At 41.3% G+C, this 21463-nt stretch overlaps 1 protein-coding gene across 5 annotated transcripts in view; it reads left to right on the top strand.

Moving 5' to 3' along the window:
- The window catches only part of FBXO11 (F-box protein 11), a 69864-nt gene that overhangs the window by 47001 nt on the left and 1400 nt on the right, over positions 1–21463 (top strand). For all 5 annotated transcript variants that reach the window (XM_083733225.1, XM_083733226.1, XM_083733229.1 and 2 more), the window contains exons 5-22: positions 1337–1466; positions 2672–2755; positions 2843–2975; positions 6349–6455; positions 6548–6659; positions 7524–7630; positions 7729–7866; positions 10445–10662; positions 11352–11437; positions 11526–11620; positions 12635–12757; positions 14559–14644; positions 16128–16204; positions 16298–16441; positions 17997–18107; positions 20306–20413; positions 21160–21268; positions 21363–21461. In XM_083733225.1, the coding sequence (XP_083589351.1) occupies positions 1337–1466; positions 2672–2755; positions 2843–2975; positions 6349–6455; positions 6548–6659; positions 7524–7630; positions 7729–7866; positions 10445–10662; positions 11352–11437; positions 11526–11620; positions 12635–12757; positions 14559–14644; positions 16128–16204; positions 16298–16441; positions 17997–18107; positions 20306–20413; positions 21160–21268; positions 21363–21461 (2067 nt within the window). The remainder of the gene's footprint in view (positions 1–1336; positions 1467–2671; positions 2756–2842; positions 2976–6348; positions 6456–6547; positions 6660–7523; positions 7631–7728; positions 7867–10444; positions 10663–11351; positions 11438–11525; positions 11621–12634; positions 12758–14558; positions 14645–16127; positions 16205–16297; positions 16442–17996; positions 18108–20305; positions 20414–21159; positions 21269–21362; positions 21462–21463) is intronic.

Raw genomic sequence — 21463 nt, 5'->3', positions numbered from 1 at the left:
TTTGTTTTGCTTGGCTCAGGTTTTTCAGTACCCCCAAGTATGCTCCAAGCCTTGTAAATAATACCAGCCATATATATGCTTTACGTTTCTTACTGCTACCATGCAACTCCTTGCCAACTTCTTCCCTCTAAAAGCTCTAGAATCAGGCATGTTTGTTCAAGTAAATTTAAAATACATCAATCTCTTTAACACTTGGATTTTACTGATGGAGACGGGTTGATGAATAGAAAAGTCTAAAAATGGGACACCTCCCACCTAACAGTCAAAGCCTGCTTATCTCATCAAAGAAACACTTGTCTTAGGATTTACACCCTCCAATTTATGAATGGTTTGAGGTAACTAAGAATTGAATAAAGCAGCATAATAAAAACAGCAACAGGCAGGATAAAGATAAAATTTACAAACCAGGGGCCATTAAAACAAAACACAAAAATGGTGAGCAGATTAAAACATACATCAGAGGCCTCTAAAAGCCTGGGGTAATAAGACAGATTTCACCTTGTACCTAAAATGGTAACAAAGGTACCAGTCTTACAAGCTTAAGGAATTCCAGCACATAGCAAGCCAGGCCACATGTGGGATAGAATGCCAAGGTGTGCAGTTTGGGCTGCTGTTCAGACCTTCATTGCGGGAGGCGGGTAGTTTCCAAATAGCAGCTAAGGAGCATGCCTAGGCATTTATTCTTGCAGAATGCACTCCTCCATATACCATTATATATGTGCTTAATATATGGCAGCGATGGGAAACTTATGGCACTCTAGATGCTGCTGGACTACAGCTCCCATCTTTCTTAACCATGGACTATGTTGACTGAAGCTGATGGGAGTTGGAGGCAAACTATATCTGGAGGGCCACTGATGCCCCATCCCTAGTACATGGCTTGGTGAAGTATCTCTGGATACAGTTAAGGATGCCGGATGGAGCACATCGTTCGTTTTTATATAAGGATGTTGTTATTCCTGTTAAAAAGTCACAGAGTGAGAAATGGTGCTAAATTTGACGCTGTTCAGCAAAATCCTTCTATGCTGTTAGGTACATGTTTAAAACTTTGCTAGACACTTACCCAAATAACAGTGCACATCTGGAAACCTTGTTACTCTTAATTACTATGTTTTTATCTTAAGTGATAATTCCCAAACTTGTTTAAAATAGGCAGCTCTCTTTGCTTGTCTGCTGTGCTCAATGGGAAATAAACAGTTAGCAACAGCTTGAACATTGCTGAAAGTACCATTTTCAAGTTTTCAATTTTTTTAATGTAATTTTTGATCCATCCGGTTTATACCTTTGTTCTGTTAAAGTCTATTCACACTTCTGTATTCTGGGTGTCTTTGTTTAGGAAACGACTCTACATGGAAGTATTTGAGTATACACGTCCAATGATGCACCCTGAACCTGGTAAATTTTATCAGATAAATCCAGAGGAGTATGAACACCCAAATCCCTGGAAGGAAAGCTTTCAGCAACTGGTATGAATGCCTTTTCAAAAGCTTCCGCATGGTATTTCATGTTGTTTTAGAATGTTTTAAATGCTGAAAGGGGTGAGGGGGGAGGTATGTGGTAATTCCCCCTTTTCCTCCTTATGGCCTGGTGAGCATTTGGACTTCTCCTTTTTTTCGGAATCTTTTCCCACTTCAGTTAGTGTGTCTTCATTGAGATCTCAATTCAGTCTCTGCTTCAAAATCAGCACCTCAGATTATTTACATTTAAGGTTTCCCAGCTCTCTGCCAACTATACTTCCTCATTCTAATCTGACCTTAATTCTCCCATACAAATTCATCTTCCCTTGTTCTTCCACTTTATTACTCTTCTGTCATAAGACTCCTCATGCTTCAGCAGTGCAACTGTCCTTAGCAAGATTTCTCCTCGTGAACGAGGCATTGGCCTGATTCTCATGTCATAGTAAACATAGTTTAAAAACAAACTATGGTTTTATGTAAATGAATTGCATGCTGGTCAAAAGTTTCTGGGGCACTCCTGGTGCAACGGTACTGTGGATGAAACAAGTAAGAGGCTGACTTGTTGTGCTGTCTGACTTAGCACCATGAGTGGTTCAGACTTAGTGTAGAACACTGGCACCACTGTCCAGAGTCATTGTGGGAAGGTGAGACAGAATACAGACTGTAACCAAGTTTGTCTATAATTACAATCAAGACCAGAAAGCATAATTTCAGGGACAGAAGTCATTTAAATCATGAGGAGATGAGTGTTGAATCAAGTACAACAAAGTATCTGAAGGAAAATGAGGATGTGCCAAGATTGCTGCAATCTTGTAATCTACAAAACATGGTGGATCTACATTTTCGCTGTGTTGTGTATGCCCCATCCTGCTTTTTAGCAATGTAGTTCTTGGACATTTGTCATCTTCTGGAATGAGGTGTAGAAACTGAGGAAAATGACATAGCTCAGGGTTACAGATTTGATTGGAAGGCAAAGTCTTCAATAAGATTCAGTTTGTTGGCAAAAGTACAGCTTTTTCAGTTGTACCTGAAGCAAGCGACAGATCTTGGACTCTAGATCCACCTACTGAGCATGGTTAATATGAGTGCTCTGAACGCTTTTGAGGAGCTTTGCAATGCTACACTTGTTTGTGCCGTCTGTCTCTCTTTTTAAAAATGTAACCCATAGGTCGTGCTTCATTGTACCTCTAAATGCTTTCCCCCTCCATTTTCAGTATAAAGGAGCTCATGTAAAGCCAGGATTTGCTGAACATTTCTACAGTAACCCAGCAAGATATAAAGGAAGAGAAAACATGTTGGTAAGTTTTTCTGAATCACTTCAAGTGAATATTGACATGCCTTTCCTGTGGCTATTCGTCTTACAACTACTTCTTGTTTTCTTCTAGTATTATGACACAATTGAAGATGCATTAGGTGGGGTTCAAGAAGCTCACTTTGATGGACTTATCTTTGTTCATTCTGGCATATACACGGATGAGTGGATATACATTGAATCTCCAATCACCATGATTGGTGCAGGTATTTAATTTGAAAGGCATCCCAATATCAGTAGATAAAGTTCTGTTCTCTCTTGAATGTTTCTGGATAGCAGGGAAAGAAAAGGAAGCATGGATGATGTGACTCCAGATGGGCGGGGTATAAATAATATATTATTATTATTATTATTATTATTATTATTATTATTATTATTATACAGCTTATCACTTTGCGTATCAACCTATGGGACTTCCTTTATGTCATGCTGTAGTTCATCATCAGCATCAGCATCATTTTATTTGTATGCTGCCTTTCCATAGTTAGAACAATGCTCAAGGCGGCTTCATTGTAGGCTTACCTCAAAATGCTTTCCCCCTCCATTTTCAGTATAAAGATGACAAGATTTACATATTTACCAACATAACAAAAGTCATAAACAATAAATAAAACACATCAAAAAGTACACAACCAAATGGAAAAAAATTCAATTTAAAAGGACATAAAAAATAAAAACAATTTTAAAAAGGAGCCCTCTCTATCGAGCAGCAGCAGCAACAGTCCTTTATGGAGCCAGTCAGGCCCTGCCCCAAGCCAGGTGGAAAGAGGCAGGTCAGAGCCCTTCCGGCTCCCAGCAGGTTAGCCCCAACTTGTTCAGCCCCAAAGATCATGGCGAAAACTCGTTCTCGGCCCTGAATGGTGCAGCTGACTTGTTTCTGCTTAGGTAAAGGTCACAAACTACAGAACAATTGCCCAAGCAGAATGAATGCCAATCTACAGCTAATGAATGTGTTTGTTCTTCTGTCTGTGGTGATGATACATAAGGTGTGTATCTAATGCTGTAGAAAGAGATATAATTACTAGAGCGATTACTTGCAGACAAACAATGTTAATCAAAAGAAAATACTCTTTCAGTTAGATGACAGCAGCCGTACAGGAACTAACTACTGTGGCAGCAGGGCTGTGATTCTCCATGAATCTGGAGCCCAACCATGTTGCTCACTTTTCTCTTAGCTTGTCAGTTAAAAGAGTTCCTTCCCTGAGAGAGAACTATGGTATTTGATTTCTTTTTTCCTATTAGTTGGTGTCTGTGTGGTGTGTTTGCCTATTCCCTTTTAACCAGCTATTTAAAGTTGGCTTGTTCTGCTTTATTTATTTGCAGCATTTTTCTAGAAAGTGTGCACAATATTTTTAAACCATAAAACATAGCTGTCAACGTTTCCCCCTTTTTTTAAGGGAAATTCCCTTATTCCGAATAGGCTTCCTCGCAAGAAAAGGGGAAAGTTGACAGCTATTTCATAAAATAAAAATAATCGTAACATGAACAGAAAATCGAACACTGACTAAAACAATGTCAGAATAAAGCCAGTAGGGCCCAAGGTCTAAAATCATTCAAACGGTGCCTAGCGAAATAAAAATGTCTTCACCGCACACCAAAAAGACTACACTGTTAGGTGTCAGGTGAGCTTCCGCTGAAAAGCTTTCTTTGCTAGCCATGGGCCATGTGTCTGCAGGGACACAAGGACCTCTGAAGATGTTCTTAGGGTCTATGCAGGTATTTGTGAGCAGAGATAACCCCATAAGTTTGTATTTGGCCCAGAAATGAACTGGAAGCCAGTGCAAACGATGAAGTAGCTGTGTAAGATGAGCTTATTGACCAGTTTTGCTGCTCTGTGTTTGATAATCTGAACTTTCTGGACCATGTTCAGAGGCAGTGCAGCTATGGTAAGCCAAGCAAGTTGTTACGAGATGCAGCTGGTAGGTCAGCCTGAGACGATGCGAGGTGCTTTGAGACTGCATACCCTTTCAGCAACAATACTGGCTGCAAGTTGGTCTACGAAGCTGATCCCTTGGGGGAAGTTCAGCCCCCTCCAAAACAAATTGGATACCATTCATATGGGGCAATCAACAGTATTTATATCTTGTTTGGATTGACTATAACCACTTTGATCACAAGTATTAAGAAGAGAAATTCTAAAGCTGCATGAAATAAATAGTTTCTATACTGAATCTAGCTTGTAGGTCCTTTCATTCCGATTGATACTTAAGTTGCAAACTTGCACTTCCGCCATCAAAATGAGAATGTTAGATTGTGGCTTTCTGCTCCCCCTGCTGGCTTTTTAAGAATAGCACATGTGTTCTTGAAAAAACAACTGACTGCTTCAACCAACTCAATACAGTTGTACCTTGGTTCTGGAACAGAATGCGTTCCAGAAGTCTGTTTGACCAAGATGCGGCTTCTGATTGGCTGCAGGAGTGTTCTGCAGCCAATCGGAAGCCACGCCAGACATTCAGCATCCGAAAATCATTTGAAATCCGGAACACTCACTTTCGATCGTTCGGGAGACGAAACATACAAGTTGCTAGGCATTCGGCAACCAAGGTACGACTGTATATTGGTTTATACTAATTTGGATACTAGTAAATTTTGGTGTTCATTTGCTGTAAACTGCCTTTAAAAAAAATAATGAAGAAGTGTGTAAAAGGGTTTTGGAGAAATAAGGAGCTATTAATTAGCATTAAATGTCTTGCAATTTATTCAAGAAAGCTAATATTTTAGATTCATAGTTAAAAATAGAAACAGGGATCTGTTGTCTGTGAGGGATGCTTTAGTAGTATTCTGCATGGCTGATCATTCATTGAGCAGGGATTGGACTAGATGACCACCAAGGTCGCTTTCTTGCACATCCCTGATGGTCTAGTGCAGGGGTTGGCAAGGTTTACCTCGCCTGGGCCGGTTCACTCCAATGGAGATCCCTCTGTGGGCTGGATTGTGAGGGTGCGCGCCCATGATTTCTGGCATCTGCGCATGCACCGATGTGATTTCCAGTGCCGCGGAAGCAAGTCCCTGCACCACGCTGTTCTGGTTTAGCGCAGCGCGTGGTGACTCGCCAAGTGGGTGGCTTGGTTCGGGGGCGGCTTGTGGACCGGTTAAATGACCCTCGTGGGCCGCATGTGGCCCATGGGCCTTAGGTTGCCGACCCCTGGTCTAGTGGTCAGGATTTGGCGCTCTCACCAAGGTCCCTTCCCACTCCATAATTCTATGAGTCTAATTTAAAGTATAACATTAAAGCAGATTCTTCAGCAGATACATAATGATTGTTCTAGAAATCACAGTTGACACCTTATTTAATTCTATTAGCTTTTAACTGAAGAAATGTTTCCATCTAAAACCTGGGAGTTTGTCTGTTGAGAATTGGACTTTGATAAAACTTAACAGAAAGATCCTTCTATTTCTTGTAAAATGAACTTACTGAATGAATCTGAGACTGAATGTCTGTACTTATAGAGCCAGAACTGTTATCCTGAGTCACAATGGAAGTATAAAGCTTATTGCTGGAACCACGTAATTGTAGGTTGTATTGGAAATATGCTGTGCATTTTCAACCTTCAGCTTTATTGTTGTTTCCCCCGCCAGCACCCGGGAAAGTGGCAGATAAGGTCATTATAGAAAACACAAGAGATTCAACCTTTGTCTTCATGGAGGGATCTGAGGATGCTTACGTTGGTTATATGACAATCAGGGTAAGAAACACGGGAGCAAGCACTTAAGTTGAAATTACTTGAGTTGAAAGAAATGGGTGGCTTGTAACGAGTTTTATTGTATTTACTTTCAGTTTAACCCTGATGATAAATCTGCACAACATCACAATGCTCACCACTGCTTAGAGATTACAGTTAACTGCAGCCCAATAATAGACCATTGTATTATTCGAAGTACTTGTACAGGTTAGTAATTTCTCTGTTAAAACTGTCATGAAGTAACAGGTGTACAAGATGCACAAGGGCTGGAGACCAAACAACTAGGCACCTGCCCCCGATGGTGATCAGCCATCCAGCCGTGCCTTCTCCTGCCCATCACTACTGGAATTGGGAGGCATCTTGACCACACCCTTCTACCTGCCCTCCCAGAATCATTAACCCACCACCATTCACCCAATATGCAGCTAGGGGATTGGACCACAGAATAGTAAACTAAGACCCAGTACTACACATGTCCCACACCATCAGAAGTAGATGTTAAATCTCCTAGCTACTCTCCTCCTTCTGCCTCTCCCCCTGTTCTTCCACTAACAGGCCCTAGACCACACCTGCATCCACACAAACACTCCTACCTGCAGCTAGATGATACACGGGTCAAACAGCTGTTGTAACGCGCGAGCGCGCACACACACACACACACACACACACACACACTTGAAGAGCAAATCAGGCAAGGACCAGGATGGTGCAAACTCAGCCCCCGCTCCCCAACTCCTTGTTTCTCTGTGGGTCTGTTCACATGGTGTAGCTGTGAGCAAGTGAGGTAATGAATTAGCTGGCTTGGCCAAGGACATGCACTGGCCACACAACCCATCCTAAGCCCTCTGCTTTGGCTCAAGATTCATCTGAAGCCATTTCATGCCCCTACTATCTAGTTTATCCTGAAAGCTTAAGCCAAGATAATTGGCAAGAACCTAGCCAAGTTCATTCAGTGTTTCCAAGTTACTTCATTTTCTTTTATTATTTTTTAATGGATGATGCAAGTGGTAGGTCTCTTATGAAGGCAGATCTAATTCCAGTTTTAAAATGTAAATGTTGTTTCCTCTTCAGTTGGTTCTGCAGTCTGTGTTAGTGGTCAAGGAGCTTGTCCCACTATCAAGCATTGCAACATCAGTGATTGTGAAAATGTTGGTCTCTACATTACAGATCACGCACAGGTGAACACCCTTTCCCATCCCCCCCCCATTTTTTTCCACCTTGCAAAAATAAAATTGCCTGATCCATCTTCAATTCACACTATTTTCTGATATTTTAGGGAATATATGAGGACAATGAGATCTCCAATAATGCATTAGCTGGGATTTGGGTCAAAAACCACGGAAACCCTATTATTAGAAGGAATCATATTCACCATGGGCGCGATGTTGGTGTTTTCACATTTGACCACGGCATGGTAATGTATACTTTTCCTTTTGAGGGGAGCTTGTGGGGTGTGCATATTTCTGTGGGGAAAGTGAGTTTTTGTGAGTGTTAAAGCAGCTTGTTTTTGTCCACCTGTTTCCAGTGTTGATGGTTTCTCTTTTGCATGGTCCTCAAGTAAATAATGTACATTGGAGACTATTGAGACCCAGAGCAGAAGTAATGCCTGCTTAGAAGACTGGGAATGTGTAGCAGGTTCCCTCATCCATGTGAATGCCTACCTCCATTGCCTTACTAGCATAATCTTTGGCAAAGTGCTACATCTTCACAAGTGCTGGCTACCATTACTTTTTAAACCAGGATTTAGAATGGGTGTTTCAGCTGCTTCGTGTATGTCAGCCGCTTGGCACACTAGGTACCAAAAAATTGGTACTGTGTTCCTAAACCAGAAAGACAATACCTCCTCGAAAGCAGGCCACTGAAATTCTGACATTCATGCCACCTCCTGCCCCGCAGGCTAGGTTTTATAATTGGATTTGGAGGTTAGGTGTAGGATTGATATGGAAAAGTGTCTTCTATCCATCACTTGTCTCTTCATACATCTTCAACAATGATGATCACAAGATCATTTTTCTTTGGAGACCTCCCTCAATCTTTGGTTGGTGCATTGCATTCAGCTCCTTTGCACAACATATTTCAAAAATTGGGAAAAAAATTCCAATTACGCAGAGATTCTTGATGTTTTATTTTCAGCTTGCCCTTCACCTGCTGCTTTGTTCTGAAATTATTGTTTTCCAGTGTTTGCGTTAGTACTTGTTAGGGCTGATTTACATTTGCAGGATATACTTGACATATTATTATTTGTTTTAGTTTTGTTAAAGTTTATTTTACTAGCCAAAGGCCATGACAAATCCATACAATCACAAACAGTATAAAATATAACACAAACAACTTCAAATAAAAATAGTAACTAGAAATTATGAGAGAGGCGATAACAGAGGAACCACCACGGCTACACCAACTGAGTTTCAATTTAGTCCTCTGAATTCTCCTTACAATTTACAGCTCCTTTTTTGTCACCAGAGTCAAAAAGACCTCTTATGTGTCACTACAGCATTGTTGTTACTCAGCAGCCACTTTCCTGTACAAACGGGTTTTAGAAACCTCCGCCTCGGATCTGTGTACAATGGCAATTGCCCCATATGAAAGAAGATGTTTGCCATGAGGCATCAATGTGGCAAAAGCACCAGGTGTTGACTTTGTAACATTGAACTTTAATGTGAGACTGTGGCCTTGGCACTGACAATTCTACAAGACTTTAGGTTGGTTCAGATTTAACACTCAGCCATAGTTTCGGATTATGAGGATGAGCCTTGGTGAGTCTTATGTCCCCTCCTGCTTCAAACCAACCACAATAATTCAAAAGCTTTCCCTTCCATTTTAGATTAACCTCCTATTGCTGTGTGGTCTAAGACCAGAGACACCTGGATAGCTCAGCTGGTTAGAGCGTGATGCTAATAACGCCAAGGCTGCAGGTTTGATCCTCGTATGGGGCAGCTGCATATTCCTGCATTGCAGGGGGTTGGACTAGATGATCCTCAGATGATCCTCCTTCCAACTACAATTCTATGATTCTCTGGTTAATCTATGGCTAGTAGAAATAAGGCAAAATAAAGCCACAGCTCATTAAATTGGCTTGCTTTTATTAACTATAGGGAAGATTAACCACAGTGTAGGGTTTGAAAGTAGGGTCGCGGGTGGCGCTGTAGGTAAAACCTCAGCGCCTAGGACTTGCCGATCGCATGGTGGGCGGTTCGAATCCCCGTGGCGGGGTGAGCTCCCGTCGTTCGGTCCCAGCTCCTGCCCACCTAGCAGTTCGAAAGCACCCTTAAGTGCAAGTAGATAAATAGGTACCACTTTATAGTGGGAAGGTAAATGGCGTTTCCGTGTGCTCCTCTGGTGCCGGTTCGCCAGAGCAGCTTCGTCATGCTGGCCACGTGACCCGGAAGTGTCTGCGGACATCGCTGGCTCCCGGCCTCTAGAGTGAGATGAGCGCACAACCCTAGAGTCTGTCAAGACTGGCCCGTACAGGCAGGGGTACCTTTACCTTTAGGGTTTGAAAAGCACACAACTTCAGTCTAAAGCCTTCTTATCCCATAGTTGTTACAGATGGGGTAGCATGTGAGCCATATAACTCACACCGTTTGCAGCTAACATGGCCAACGATCAGGCATGATGGGTAATACAAAAAACAACAACTGGGGACATGAGGTTGGAAAAGTCTGTGCTAAATCATAGTTTGTGGTTATGTTACACTTAAAACAACGTGCTAGTGTTATGTCCAACTCTGCAACCAAAGAAATGGGCCTGTTTTCTAGTGCAATACTTGAAGTGCTTTTACAATTGTTCAAATGGAGCATGTGGTCCTGTCTCTTAAAAATTACTCTGTAAGCCAATATGAGCACTTGCAGTTTTAAAGAAATAATAAAACAGTCTAAATGTATTTTTGCTCAGTACCATCTTTATTATGATGTCAGGTAGCTGGGAGGGGGGGAAAGACACCCACCCAATTATATTTCCTTACCACTCCCCATTTTCTTCCTTGTTTTCAGGGTTATTTTGAAAGCTGCAACATACATAGAAATAGAATAGCAGGTTTTGAAGTGAAAGCTTATGCCAACCCTACAGTAGTTCGTTGTGAAATCCACCATGGTCAAACTGGAGGAATCTATGTTCATGAAAAAGGAAGAGGACAATTTATAGAAAATAAGATCTATGCAAACAATTTTGCAGGTGTATGGATTACTTCAAACAGTGACCCAACAATAAGGTACCTGTCTTTATTTTGGCCTAGATTCTCAAGCCCTTGGACAGAAGTGGGGACTGGCCCACCCTCTGTGGGCCATTTTTGACAAATGGGTAGCGTCACCACCTGTCAGTCACCTGGTATCATATGACATCAGGTAATTCAACTTCAATTGAAGAATCAGCAGTGCACTCTTTAAGTGCTCTCTGGATTCTTCATTTCTTCTTCTGTAGCCCCAGCTTGAATTCAAGCTGTGGCTACTAAAGATTCCAGCCATAAGAGGAATTCAAGTCTTATTTTTTGCTGGGGATTGGCTCCACTTGAGAGCTCTGACCCTATTCCAGTAGGTCCAGCATTTGGAATCAAATTTAGAAGGCACCAAATGCAAGTACTGCATTCAGAGGAAATATCAGAGGCTCATCAAAGGAAACATGGATGGCATTGTCGTGTGCATTGCCACTGATATTTGAGGATCATCTGATTTCTAAGCCATCGTGCAAGTCCAGCCCCGTAAGCTTTCTAGATGGGGGGACTACCTGGGAACGTCATAGAAACCATTCTAAGCTGTTAGAGTGAAGAGCAGTGTTATGTGTAATAAAAATTAATTAGTCTTCCATTTAGAAGCCACAGTTCTGTGTATACTGTACAGCCTATGTACATTTAGATTATGTGGTGCTTGACAACTTCTGTTTTCTCTGGCTTTTTCACCTTAGGGGTAATGCAATTTTCAATGGGAATCAAGGTGGAGTCTACATATTTGGTGATGGAAGAGGCCTTATTGAAGGAAATGACATATATGGTAAAAAAATGAATATTTGCTTTGCTGCATTTGATACTCCTTGTGTCCTTGGGCTGCATTTTTCTTCATACTTAACCTCTTTTAACAGGAAATGCATTAGCAGGGATACAGATTCGGACTAACAGCTGTCCCATTGTTCGACACAACAAGATTCACGATGGCCAACATGGCGGTATTTATGTGGTGAGCATCTCTGTGTTGTTTTGATGTGAACTCAGAAATATTTTTGCTAGAGCCCTTTTCAGGCATTCAAAATGTGGAATGTAAACGTGCGGTTGGGGAAAGAACCTGGAAGGCAAAGCTTGTTAAACATATTAATCTGGAAGGGTTTTTAAAAAATGTTTGCTTGAAAGTGTTGGCAGTTTGGCATCTTTAACCCCTAAACGTTTGAAAACTTGTCTTGTGTTACTGGGACACTTTAAGTCTCACCAAAATGAAGAAGTCATAATTAGGCCACAGATTTAGGTTAGGGCCTGATTGTCAACCTGCACAAGTTAGATTGTTGATAATGCACTTTTCTTTCTTATGAAAGATATGAAAATATGAAAGCATTTAAAAGAGGGTTTTAAAAATTCATGGAGGGTAAAGCTATATTCTACCTCCACTGTCAGAGGCAATATGCCTCTATATCAGTTGCTGGGAGGTGCTGATAAGGAGAGAGTGTTTCACATGGGACCTGCTTGCAAGCTTCACCTAGCATCTGGCTATGGCTTCTATGAGAACAGGATCCTGGGCCAGATGGGCTTTCGGTCTGATCCAGCAGGGTGGCTCTTACATTCATATTTCCCAACATTGGCTAACTGTGATCTTGATAAATTAAAGCATTGAAGCAGATTCACTCTTTCTAATAGTGAACTAAGATGTAGAGTGCTGCTGAGATTGTAGGCAAAAACATGTCGTTAAGGAACTAGTGGGAAATATCTGCATGCTTGGTATAACTTTGAGGGCTGCAAAAGTAAAATAACAAACATGACTTTTTAAAAAATTACTGGGTGATCCCCAAACACTCCAGTGAGGACTCAGCATGCTCAGTAACCACCAAATGGTGAGTTACAGTTGGAAAAGAAAAATTAGCTGGCTACAAAGAGAGTTGAAGTAACAGGGCTGCAGCTAACAAAAGGAAGTAGGAACGTTTAAAAATAAACCCTCTTTTTTGCAGGTCTTGCTTTTGTTTACCAGTTTTTGTTTTGCTTTCAGCATGAAAAAGGCCAAGGTGTGATTGAAGAAAACGAGGTTTACAGTAATACCTTGGCTGGAGTCTGGGTGACAACAGGAAGCACGCCAGTGCTGAGAAGAAATAGAATACATAGTGGTAAACAGGTACGTCCCACCTTACTATGTGGTTGGCAGTAATACTGATTTCAAACTCTTTACCGTATGGCTGGGTTTTTAAAAAATGTGAAATTTAAAGAAATAACATTTGGATTTTTTGCATTCCAAATTGCATGGTTTCTTAAAAAGTGAAAATACTATCGGTTGCATCCACTTAAGTCCTACTTAGAGTAGACCCATTGAAATAAATGTTCTTGAGTTAGTCAAGTCGATTTGTTTTGGTGGACTTTTGTCTCGAGTTTGACTTAATTGTATATTAGACAGAGACACTGTGGGCAAGTGGTTCCCAGGTCCAAGTATTGGGGCTTAACCTGCTCTAGATATATGTGCCTCTGAAAGAACAGGCACATTGTTTAGAAGGCCTCTTGGAACCATCTGCATCAGTCTCCATTGTGAAGAGCACCTATCACCAGCCTTGGTTGGTATGTCAACTGTGCCCTTTCCTAGACATAGATAGCTTGGCCTCTGTGACTAATGCACTGGTAGCCTAACATTTATACTCCTGTCATGCCCTGTGTGGAGCTTCTCTTACAACTGGTGTGGAGGCTGCAGCTGATGCAGGATGCTGCAGCCCACCTGGTGAGTGGGGCTGCTTACCAGGCACATACCATGCCAGTGCTAAGGGACTTTGCCCTGTCTGCCTATTAGCCACTGAACAAGTTTTAAGCTCTTGTTACTTAGATATAAAACCTTTAAAGACTCTGGACCAGGTCACCCAGAAAGACTAGCTCCCCCCCCCCCCCCCATTGCCCAGAAAGGGCATTAAATTAAACAGGTGTGGAATCCTCCTATTCTCAACGAACCCTGGTGATTGGCTTGTGGTGACGCAGAGGGGGCTATTTCACAGGTGGCCGCAGTGTTATGGAATGCACACTCTGCTGAAATGTGGTCGGCCCCATCTGTGTTGGCATTCTGGCTCCGGAAGATGCAGCTGTTTGGGATTGTTTCATTGCATATTTCAATCATGGACATTTATTTTGTTTAATGGCATTGTTTGTGTATTTTAAATGTGGTGTATTTTCCATTCTGTATTTTAGCAGTGTTGTACAGTAGGTTATTTTTGTTTTGTAAACGGTTTAGAAACCATTTTGGCATTCAGCAGTATATGAATAGATAAAACAATACAACCCAGTATTCCCTTAAGCCACTGTTAAGTAATGTGGATGTAAGCATGTTAGCTCTACAGTTAATCACAATCTAAACTGAATTGGTGTCTGTATTAGATTCATGTTGAATGAGGCTTTTCTTTCTAATTGAAAAACCAGTTTGATCATTTCTCAGATATGAATATTTACACTATGCCTCCCAAACACAGGCATTTCATTTTTACCTGATGAAAATAAACTGTTCTTGTTTGCTCAATAAGCAGAAAGGAGCAACACTGGGAACGAGAAAAGAAAAGAAAATCCCCAGTGTGTTGGTTCCTTTATTCCCATATTTAACTTTACTAAGTCTTGTGTATGGGATGCTGGTCATAATTATGAAAGACCCTGTATAGGAATATTTTAAGTACAATCTCTCTACAGGTTAAAAAAAGGGAAAGCATGCAAAATGTATACAGAGTAACAAAAATGTGAGGCTTGGTTATAAAAATAAAAGTGTAAATAAAACTATTTTACCTGTTTTACTAGTAGTCAGATTTACACTATTGTTCAGGAAATACATGAAGTAGTATTAGTGAGATACTTGATTTAATCAACCTCTTTTCTTCCCGGTTTAAATCATGGCTTTAAATTGCCATGATATAAAAATTAATTTACCATTTCCCAATGTCTCTTTAATGCTCCAGGTTGGTGTTTATTTCTATGACAATGGACATGGAGTGCTGGAGGACAATGATATCTATAACCATATGTACTCAGGGGTTCAAATCAGGTAAAGTATATCTTCATTTGTTTTGCTTCAAAATGTTTTTAATATATAAAGCAGTCAGTGAATTGTCAACTTTTCTCACCATCTTAACAATTGCACTACATATGTTACTTTAGATTTGGCTGTTTTCCTTTCCTGTCCACTGGCAAGATTATTATGTGGTAGTAGCTCTTATCTTGGGCTTGAAATTGTTGGAAGTGTCAGACCCATGTCTTTCAATGACTAGTTTTGTATTTGGCCTGGGAGACAGATTCTGTTCCAGGAGTGGAAAAGCAATTTCCTCTGAACTCCTAAGATGCCAGCACTGGAGTGGATAGAATCCAGTGCCCTGGCGAGGATACAAATCACACCGTTCCTGGTCATCAGAATAATCATTTGAGGAGAAGGGATGGTGTGATAATTAAGCTACCTCTGGGCATATAAGAGAGTATGAATGTTGGGTGGTCACACCTAGAGAGCTGGCCATGAGTGAGTTCAACCCCAAGCCAAGGAGGTTAGCAACCCCTGTTCTGATCTAACATTTGTCAAAGCTTTATTGGATGAGCTCAAAGTAAGTCCCTGTCTTTTATCTTCATTTTTCTATCTGCAAAATAGGAGTTCATTTTACAGAGTTCTTGGTTTTCATCAAAAAATTAAAACACACTTAGTTCACCAAGTGTGCCATATGAATTATATTTTCCCTTCCCTTTTAAACACAGTGAAGAGTTGCAGGCTGATGAAAAAGAATGGCAAAGTCCTTTCATGCACACAAGCAGTTTCTTAACTTTCACCATAAAGCACTCATACTTGAAAGATTTTTTCCATGGCTAAAAATACTCTTCAGTTTCTCAACTTTCCAGGGTGTGGTATAGAGTCACTTTAGAACATGAGAGGTGCCATAAAAAATTAATTGTAGACATATAAGCCCCATTATATCCATTGTTCTTTATACTACAGTATAAAGATATACTAGATGTGTTCAGGTGATAGGTACACGAGGGCTGAGACTAAAAGGGTGGGGGTGAGGGTGTTCACAATTATTTCCAGTAATATTGAAAAGGAGTGGGTAATATTATAAGGGTGTGGGAATGCTAGCCAAAAGAATTGCACCTTAATTAAGAATTTAAGCTCCCCCTTCAGTATTTAAAAAATAAAATAAAAAGAAGAGAATATCTGGTGCAGCCATGTACATACTTTCAGAACCTTTATCTGCCAGAACATTGCTTTGTGAGTCTGGATTTGGTTCATAACATAGGAGAGATTCTGCATTCAGCTAAACAGGGATCTCGTGGTCTATGGGATTGTTTTCTATACATGCTGAGAGGGGAAGGTATATAGGAAGAAATGTATGAGTGCCTGACGTACTCTAGGCTTATCATGCAGGTACTTAAATCTTTCTTGATTGTACAATGCTGATAATGCATTTTAAATCATCAAATGTAGTTCACGTCACCTGTACAAAATAATAAGCTGTTTCTGAGTAACCTCTTTGTTTGCTTATGTACAGAACTGGAAGCAACCCCAAAATTAGGCGCAACAAAATTTGGGGAGGCCAGAATGGTGGGATTCTTGTTTATAATTCTGGTAAGCTTCCCCTCTACTTCATTCTTATAATTTAAAATATGAAGCTGTTTCACCCTAATGCAAAATCTTGATGTTTTATTTTATGTTTGAAAGGGCTCGGCTTTATAGAAGACAATGAAATTTTTGATAACGCAATGGCTGGAGTTTGGATTAAGACAGACAGCAATCCCACATTAAGAAGAAACAAAATCCATGATGGAAGAGATGGAGGCATCTGTATATTTAATGGGGGCAGAGGTACCAGTCCACTCACTTTTATAATGTTTATTTTTAGCCAGAGTGATGTCTTTTAAAAATAAAATGAAGTGTTTGTTCTCTTTAATCAACTGTCACTGTGACCATATTTTGATCCTTTGAGAAGCTGTTTAGTCATATATAATATAAAAAGGAGCTGTAATTCTCTATTTAGCCACCAAGAATATGTCTGCACTGCAGGATCAAAATTTCACTAGCTAAACTGTGGCCTTTTCTGAGAGAGTTCCAAATTGTGGTTGAAGAATATGTAAAACCCTTTCTTCCTGTTCAGATAACCAAGCTACATTTTACTAATTCAAATAGCTGTTGGAGTTCAGCTAATTCCCACTTTCTGCAGAAAAAGTTTATGTTAGTATTTGAATATGTCTATCTTCCAAGTGTTAATAAGCAATATACAGTGGTGCCTCGCAAGACGAAATTAATTCGTTCCACAAGTTTTTTCTTCTTGCGAGTTTTTCGTCTTGCGAAACACGGTTTCCCATAGGAATGCATTGAAAATCAATTAATGCGTTCCTAGGGAGACCGCCTTCAGACCAGGTCCGGGGACAGTCTGTCCCCGGACCTCTTCTGAAGGCTGGCGGGGGGGGGGGGAGGACTTTTCTCCCCACCGCCAGCCTTCAGAACAGCCTTCTGAAGGCTGGCGGTGGGAAGAAAAGCCCTTCTCCCGCCGCCAGCCTTCAGAAGAGTTCCTGCAGGGCTGCCTAGGCTGCGGATAGCAGCCTGCTGCCCGGTGCGAGGGACGCTCTGAAGCAGAGCGCCCCTTGCGCGGGGCAGACAATCTGCAGCTTGGGGAGCCCTGCAGGACTTCCCCGCAGGGCTCTCCAAGCTGCGGATAGCAGCCTGCTGCCCCATGCGAGGGGCACCCTGCAGACATCTGCAGCTTGGGGAGCCCTGCAGGACTTCCCCGCAGGGCTCTCCAAGCTGCGGATAGCAGCCTGCTGCCCCTCGTGAGGGGCGCTCTTACGCAGAGCGCCCCTCGCGCGGGGCAGACATTCGCAGCTTGGGGAGCCCTGGAGGACTTCCCCGCAGGGCTCTCCAAGCTGCGGGTAGGGGCAGCAGGCTGCTATCCGCAGCCTGGAGAGCCCTGCGGGGAACTCTTCTGAAGGCTGGCGGGGGAGAAGAGCTTTTCTTCCCACCGCCAGCCTTCAGAACAGCATTCTGAATGTTGGCGGTGGGGAGGAAAGCCCTCCTCCCTCCGCAAGCCTTCAGGACAGGTCCGGGAACAGAGGAGAAGGAACGCAGCTTCTCCTCTGTTCCCGGGGCTTGCGGTGGGAGGAGGGTTCCCCGCTGTCCCCGGAGATTTCCCTATGGGCTTTCGTCTTGCGAAGCAAGCCCATAGGGAAATTCGTCTTGCGAAGCCGCTAAAAAATCGGAAAACCCTTTCATCTTGCGGGTTTTTCGTTTAGCGAGGCATTCGTCTTGCGGGGCACCACTGTATCTACCATCACCCCGCACAATTACTGTACTCAGTATTTATTTATTTTCTGTGCTTGTAAACAAAACAAAATTCAGACTGATTATTTTTGTTCTGTCTTAGGTCTCCTTGAAGAGAATGATATCTTTAGGAATGCACAAGCTGGGGTCCTTATCAGCACAAATAGTCATCCTGTGTTAAGAAAAAATAGAATATTTGATGGATTTGCTGCTGGTTTGTATTTGATTTATATTGTCTTTATCTCAGAATAGTGTTAAGACATCAGATCTAGGAGTGTTTCAGTCATTTGCAAATACTCTGATATTTCATAATGTCTTAAAATCACCAGTGAACTTTTGTATTGTCCAAAATATCAGCGGAGGTTTTCTTTTTTCTCCCTTAAAAACTACTGGTTAGCCAAGCCACCCATGTTTTAAATGGCCAACATTTTGGACAGGAGGAAGAGAGACCACATTTTGCCAGAAGTGAATTGCTGAATTAGTAATTTAACAGGAAACTCTTCTTTCACTGTTGGAGATTTAGACTTTATTAAAATCATTTTGAAACTTCCTTCATATTTCAAAACTTTCATAAAAATGTAAAGTTTTGTGTCTATTTTTCTTTAAAAGTTATAACTTCTCATACATTCAGCATATTGCTTCCTCCCCCCACCTTAAACCATAGGTGATGTCAAGCATTTGTAAATAATGCATAGGCTTTATTTTTTACCAGTGGTTAAGGGCCATAGAAAAGCAGAATTTTTAGGAAGGATTGACTTTGGTGATCACTTCAAGGCAGCCTGTAATTTCTCATAGGACTGTAGTATCTGCTGCCCAAGGTGTTATTCTACAAAGCACACTTGTTAATTATTGTTTGACCCATTTCCATTCATCACTTTGCCCAGCTCTCTGTGGCAGCAGCATAATGATGATGATGATGATAATAATAATAATAATAATAATAATAATAATAATAATAATAATAATTTTTTTATACCCCTCCCTCCTGGCTGGGTTTCCACAGCCACTCTGGGGAGTTTACAGCATATATAAAAACATAGTAAAACATCAAGCATTAAAAACATCCTGATACTGGGCTGCCTTCAGATGTAATAATTTTATTATTATTTTAACCATTCAAGGAATAACTGGCCACTGTAAGCATGCTGACAATGCATCTTTGCTTCCTCACTCATGTCAAATCTTAAAGAAAAAAGCGTCTTTGCTAGGCAGAGACAACATGGAGTAACATGCCACAATACAAACAGCTCCATGATGTATCCTGGAGCTGTAACAATGAAGCAAGCTTGCGAGGCGATGAGCACAGGGGGAGAAAAACTCCCCAACAAATGCAGTCAAACATGGGTTCACTGCCGGATCTGTGTGAAGAAAGCGTACTTCACCTCCATTGCTTCCTCTGTTTGTCATTCAGTGGAGTTTTTCCAAATAGCCATGGGCCTATACTTACAGACTCTAGCGAGGTGTTAGGAGCATAAAATTGCTTGGATCTGCTGCGATCTGGACTCCCCCTTTGGAGCAAGTGCTACAGAGGTGTAAGGAACACTTTTCTTCTCGGCTGTTGCTGGGTAGGTTTCAGTTGCTTTGGCCCAAGAACGTGTACAGGGTGCTTTGTCAGTTTGTGCAGCTACTGTTAGCCTATAAAATCAGGCAAGGAGGAGACAGTGGGTGGGGCCAGGCTAATAATTCATGCTTTGCTTTGAGAGGTGGCGATAAGACCATTCTTGAAGAAACCTGACTTGCGTCAGCGGCAGATATCTCCTTGAGAGGGTGGTTGTCAACATTTTTGAGTCCAGTTCAATCAAGATTCAGGCCTACTTTTGGCTCAGAAACTGCCTTGGTCGTCACCCTTCTGTTGGGAGAGACAGAGAATGCAATGATCTTGGCATCTTTCAATACCATCAGATTTGGAATCCTCCTGGAATAATCGGCTGAGTTGCGGATTGGGGGCACCATATTGCAGTGGTTCTGATTCTACTTGAACAGTCAGTTCCAGAATGTAGTCCTCGAGGGAGATTGTTCGGCCCCTTGATTCTCTAGTATGGGAATTGATTCTGTTCCCCATGCTATTAAACATCTGCATGAAACTGTGGAGTGTGGGCTCATACAGGGTCTGTGGTAATTGATTTGAGGGCCAATAAACTGAAGCTTCATCTAAGACTGAGACGTTCCTAGGTGGTGGTTTTCCCGTCTAGTATGCAGCCTGCTCTAGATGAAAACTCCAAAGTTTATAATCATTCAAGTAGCAAGTAACTGAGGCAAATAGCATTTTAATACTTTTTTAAGAGTGCAGTTTCTGCTAATTAACTAGTATACTATTTCTCTTTGGATAGTACCAGAAGAGTTAAAAAATTGTTACGACAGCTAAATACGTCAAATTTTCTGCTAAACTAACCTTTCCCCCTCTAATTTAAGGTATTGAAATAACAAATCATGCAACTGCAACTTTAGAAGGCAATCAGATTTTCAATAACCGGTTTGGAGGTTTATTTCTAGCCTCTGGAGTCAATGTGACAATGAAAGGTATGTTGAATTATGCTCATTTGTAATTTGTAAGTTACTGAAACAGTTACTGAAACTCTTTATAAGGGATACCCAATGAAAATGAAACCCCCAAAGCACCCTCACATTTAGAAACTTGCTTTGACAGCTTCTAAATTAGCCATTTGTGATCGTTTTGGTAGCTCAGTTTAAACAAACCTCTTTCGTGCAAAACTATTAATGTGTCTGACATACACACTTCCTAGCAGTGGCAGTGTATTTTCTCTTAGTATTTGTTTTGTGTGAACAGCAGGTGCAGCAATATTGGTGAAGAGTAAGTAGTGTGTTAAAACTTGTACAGTTGTGCCCTGGATCCTGAACACCCTGGAACACGGATGTTTTGGCTCCCAAATGTCGCAAACCCTGAAGTGATTGTTCCAGTTTGCAAACGTTCTTTTGGAACCCAAACATTCGACAGGGCTTCCGCAGATTCTGATTGGCCACAGGAGCTTCCTGCAGCCAATCAGAAGCTGTGATTTAGTTTTCGAACATTTTGGAAGTCAAACGGACTTCCTGAATGGGATTCCGTTCGACTTCTGAGGTACGACTGTACTGCTAAACTCTTCATTGTGTGTAAGCTCAAATCCTAAAGGGATTGTGTAATCTTATTTTAGATCAAATCCAGCTGTTGGATCAGAGGTTTTCAGAGTCAAACTATGGCTCATGAACTATAGAATGGCTCACTATGCCGCAGTAAACTGTTAAATCTGACCACTGTTTTATTGCAGATAACAAAATAATGAACAATCAAGATGCCATAGAAAAAGCTGTCAGTAGAGGCCAATGTTTATATAAAATATCAAGTTACACCAGCTACCCCATGCATGATTTCTATAGGTAAGCAAGTATGGGATCTACTTTTCCCACAGCTTAACGTTTGCATGTTTAAAAAATGGATCCGTTTTAAATTGTTGTTAACATTGCATTTTAGATGTCACACTTGCAACACCACAGACCGCAACGCCATATGCGTAAACTGTATTAAGAAGTGCCATCAAGGACATGATGTGGAATTTATTAGGCATGATAGGT

The sequence above is a fragment of the Podarcis gaigeae genome (genome assembly GCF_964106915.1).
Source record: "Podarcis gaigeae genome assembly, chromosome: 3".
Taxonomy (NCBI): Eukaryota; Metazoa; Chordata; class Lepidosauria; order Squamata; family Lacertidae; genus Podarcis; species Podarcis gaigeae.
Note: the sequence above shows the minus strand (reverse complement) of the source record. Positions and strands in the feature narration are given on the sequence as shown.